Source organism: Apium graveolens, chromosome 11, assembly GCF_009905375.1.
Source record: "Apium graveolens cultivar Ventura chromosome 11, ASM990537v1, whole genome shotgun sequence".
Lineage (NCBI taxonomy): Eukaryota > Viridiplantae > Streptophyta > Magnoliopsida > Apiales > Apiaceae > Apium > Apium graveolens.
The window spans coordinates 42,433,757-42,437,973 of record NC_133657.1 but is presented as its reverse complement, the minus strand read 5'-3'; the positions used below and the strand labels follow the sequence as shown (position 1 = coordinate 42,437,973).

The window sequence follows — 4,217 nt, the reverse complement described above, 5'->3', positions numbered from 1 at the left end:
CATCATTTCTGGAAAATATCTGATGTCTAATTCACATTCTTGTTATATAATTGTGTAATGTCAAGTTCGGAAATGTAATATTAGGACTATTAGGCCTATTTAAAACTGTAACACACAAGCAATATTTATAAATTAACATCGATTAAAAATAAAAAACCTGATGTCTTTATCTTCTTAGACATCAGTCTTTGATAAAAAACTGATGTCTCTATCTTATTAGACATCGGTTATTTTCTAAGTACCCGATGTCAATGTTGACAATAGACATCGATTATTTTCTAAAGAACCGATGTTAATATGATAAATAGACATCGGGTGTTTATTTTTAAATCGATGTTATTACCCTATTTTCATGTGCTAATATTCCTTTATTAACATCGAATATTTTGTTTTGACTGATGTCTTTGTGATTTTAAGACATTGCTTTTATATGTTTAAATTGATGTGTATTTATGATTTTTAACATTGGTTCTAAAAACTGGAAACAACCCTCCTGCAGTAAGTTTTACAATGTATATACATGAATCGAGTAAAGTAATCTTCTACGACAGATTGATACAAAAATCCCTCCTGCAATAAATTTTATAATGCATGTACATGAATATCTCTAGCCGTAATTACATTTACTCAAGTAAATATTAACAAGTTTATATGAATTACATTTGGTCAGATGAATAATACAAGAGCTACTACATAGTTTCTACCAGACTACTACTACTATACTTTGTCAGATCATTGTATATGTCCTTGCATTTGTAGACAATACAATGCAGCAAAGATTGGCAATGGGATAGAAGCGAATACTGCCCCAAACTTTCCTGCAGGATCATTGTCAAAGCGTTTGACAAGTAATTAACAAACTGCACATAAAAAACAAAACCTATACATTTTGACATAAACAAAGAAGCTTACCCAGGATGGAAAAGAAGATCATAAAGCACGCAGATATCTGTACAACTCTTCGACTGCCCACTCGAGTTAATGCTAAAAGACCAGCATTCTCGCTGTAGACAAAACAAACATTGACTAATAAATATATGATGCCCATGTTCAATCTTTATAAACATGGTCATCCAGGAAAAAGGTTGTCAAATTGTGAGGCATCTTACATAGATACTGAAGATCCATTTCCAGTCCCAAATATCCCCGACAACAAATTCCAATTCCTTGATAAAATTATAAAGCTTCTCGCATAAAAACGAGACTGTTCTCAGAGTCTTGTGATACTTTCGTACCATTCATCTCAATTTTTGTCGAATCAGCTACCATATTCATTGTTGATAATATTTTTCCAACTTGTGCTTCAGAAGTAATTTTCTTCCAACCCATTCTGATAATATTATTTCCCTGCTTTGTCAACTTGTATCCCTACAGAGTACAGAATGAGCAGCAAACACAATTCAAGTCAAGCTACATGAAGTTCTAATTTAGTTCTGAATTCAAAGATGGATCATTATAATCCATAGCCTGATACTTAATCTTTGTTCTCTCCGAATATCATTAAAGCAGATGATGATGGCTGTAAAAGCATTAAGTCTCACCTTATGATTTGAAATATCTGTAGGCATATCAATATTCCAAAAGCACTTTAGAGGATATGTTTTACTTCTGACTTCAACCAAAATTGCACTTATTATGGGTAAGCAAGCCTCGGCAGAAAGTTTAAAGTCATTAGCAGTGCTCTTACCCCCCATCCTGGCAGTTGAGAACACAAATTGAATCAAGAAAAATAAAAACTGATCCCAAAGCAGTTGCAACGTGCAATATATTGATGCATGTCTACATAGTGCATTTTGTAAGTTAATGTGTACCAGTCATAAGATATTGAGATAGAAGGTATCCCGTAGAAAAAGGCTTCTCGAGCACCTGCTACTGTTCCTGAGTACATGCTGTTATTCCAGTAACAAGATTTGATTAGTTGTGCAGACTTAAGAGTTTATACTGCAGACTTAAGGTCACATACTATATAGACTACTTTTACTAAACAGAAAAGTGTTTCCTCAGACAGAGAGTTACTGACATGCGGTAACCAGAGTTGCAACACATGTTTATGCCACTAATAACCTGTGACCAAAACAAACAAGAGTAAGCAACGAAAAACAATTTTTTTTTTAAAAAAAGCAAGTGAATAGAGTTGTTAGTAAGTGCTCAGCTTGAGTCGTTACAAATAGGTAACATCTTAGGTTATAGAAACATCAGCAACCAGAATGATATTTGAGCTTTAGCACGATTTACAACTAATGAGAATATCAGTTTACAAAGTTGATTTAGAATAGTTACCAGATCAGGCACTACAGGAAAAAGAGTTCCGGAGATTCCCAGAGATGCACAATCTGCTGGAGTTCCTGGAATAGTAAAAAAAACAACTAAACAATAATAAGAAGACACTTCTTATAAATCATTATCAATTAAAATTCCAAGATTAAAGACTATAAACAATATATTTGGTCTTCATCTAGGCGTCGCCATCAGTATGTTGTGTGAGTGCCAGAAGCACGCAAGTAATTTGTTGGCAAAGAAAAATGAAAGATAATATACATTTTATAACAATGTGAAATGAAAACAAACCAGAAACTGCATAGGCTGTTGCTCCCTGAATTTTTACTTGCTTAACATGGACAGGATACATCCAAGTAATGCTGTGACTAACAGCTGACCTTTCCCTGTAAAAGAATTATTAGATACAAGAAAAACAATCAAAATGTTTCTAATTAAACATTATCCCCCAGTCATGCACATTATTTAAGCACCATCCTCCTAAGAACTTAGTTTTTTCATTCTATTCCTTCCTCATTTCATTTCCACCAAGTGAACACAACCTATGTGACTTACTTAATTCTATCACTGCTCCACTTACGAAAATGATTTAGAGTAACGAGATATAATAACACAAAAACATGATATTCATGTTAGCCTTCGCTCTAACTTAACAATTAGCAATTCCACATTTTCCATCTTAGTGTGAAAATTACAGCTAGTGATTTGTGCCAGAGGCTCTCAGATAAGGACCAACTGATCATGGCACATATGTCTCTTTATAGAGCAGTAGCACAACTGGTCAGGAATTACACAGAATCATCAAAAACTGTTAAGCTACGCACTCCAATTCGTGGAGCCAACCGTAACCGACTCTCGAAAGCATAAGTATAGAAGTCATCAAAACAGAAGCAGTGGTCGTGTGATAGGGTTGCATCGAACTCATTTCAACCGGACAACTACAAAACACACACAAATATCATCACTGTGTAAATAATAAATGTAATAGCACAATATAAAAGGCAAGAGTTTGTGTAATAATTAGTACCTGAATAAAAGAGTGGAGAGAGATGGCTTTCTGGTGGGCATACGAAAGGGAGGCGGAGAGGGGGCGGCTTTGGTTTTGGTAGAGGAAGCAATTCTCAACAGTGCCATTATCCCCTTTAAAATCTTTCCCTCCTTCCTCATTTGCATTTGCATTGAGTGACCTGTTGGATTTCTTGAGTTCCTTTTCTCTCAAAAGCCTCTCCACTCTAGTCCTCAAAAGCCTCTCCAGACAACCTAATTGAACAAATTAAACCTAATTGAACAAATTAAACCTAATTGAACAAACAAACCTAACTGAACAAATTAAACCTAATTGAACAAACAAACATAATTGAACAAACAAACCTATTCAGAAATTAGGGTTTCTTGTAGATGGGGTTTGATTAATTGAAGGTGTTCTTCAATTTGGGGTTTAATTGAGACCCTATATACCTGCAATTAACTGAAATGTTGTGTGTGTGAGAGAGAGATGGAAGAGAAAGAGAGGGAGAGAAGCAGAGAGAGAGAAAGAGAACTAGAGAGAGAAGGGAGAGCTCAGAGAGAGAGAGCAGAGAGAGTGAGAGTGAGATAGAGAGAGACAGGAAAAAAAATTAGGGGTTTTTTGTTAAGGGGGGAATATTTGGGGAATAAAGGGGGGAAAGTTTCCGCATGTTTTTTTTAATTTTTTTAAGTTAACCATCGACAACGGTTGTAAAATACAACCGATGTCTATAAAACAAAGACATTGGTTATATAAAAAACTGATGTCTAACTAACATTTCTCATTTTTAAAAAATAACTATACACAACGGTTATATTCTCGACCGATGTCTAATATAAGCAGTAACATCGGTTTTAAAATAACCGATGTCTAAAAGAACTTTAACATCGGTCGTCTGAGCAATTGATGTCTAAGGACCGAGGTCTATTGACAG

The 4,217-nt window shown here is 34.8% G+C and overlaps 1 protein-coding gene and 1 long non-coding RNA gene across 2 annotated transcripts; both read right to left on the bottom strand.

Moving 5' to 3' along the window:
• Nucleotides 1-571: 571 nt before the first annotated feature.
• Nucleotides 572-1,468, bottom strand: LOC141698254 (uncharacterized). Its single transcript, XR_012565022.1, has 3 exons — nt 1,236-1,468; nt 913-1,004; nt 572-818 (listed from the first exon to the last, which is right to left on the bottom strand). It is a non-coding gene; the product is annotated as an uncharacterized LOC141698254 (long non-coding RNA).
• Nucleotides 1,469-1,500: 32 nt separating this feature from the next.
• LOC141695474 (uncharacterized) lies at nt 1,501-2,675 on the bottom strand. The gene is made up of 6 exons (XM_074499717.1): nt 2,569-2,675; nt 2,281-2,345; nt 2,021-2,064; nt 1,812-1,889; nt 1,588-1,695; nt 1,501-1,519 (listed from the first exon to the last, which is right to left on the bottom strand). The coding sequence occupies exons 1-6, from the start codon at nt 2,627-2,629 to the stop codon at nt 1,501-1,503; spliced, it is 375 nt and encodes a 124-aa protein (XP_074355818.1). The 5' UTR covers nt 2,630-2,675.
• Nucleotides 2,676-4,217: the final 1,542 nt, after the last annotated feature.

Excerpts from the sequence above, each read along its gene's own strand:
- LOC141695474 (XM_074499717.1), bottom strand. The coding sequence starts at position 2,629 with ATGTATCCTGTCCATGTTAAGCAAGTAAAAATTCAGGGAGCAACAGCC. Across the intron at positions 1,890-2,020 it reads TGCAACTCTGGTTACCGCAT|CATGTACTCAGGAACAGTAG; the intron begins GTCAGTAACTCT and ends CTGGAATAACAG. Across the intron at positions 1,696-1,811 it reads ATCTCAATATCTTATGACTG|GATGGGGGGTAAGAGCACTG; the intron begins GTACACATTAAC and ends CTCAACTGCCAG.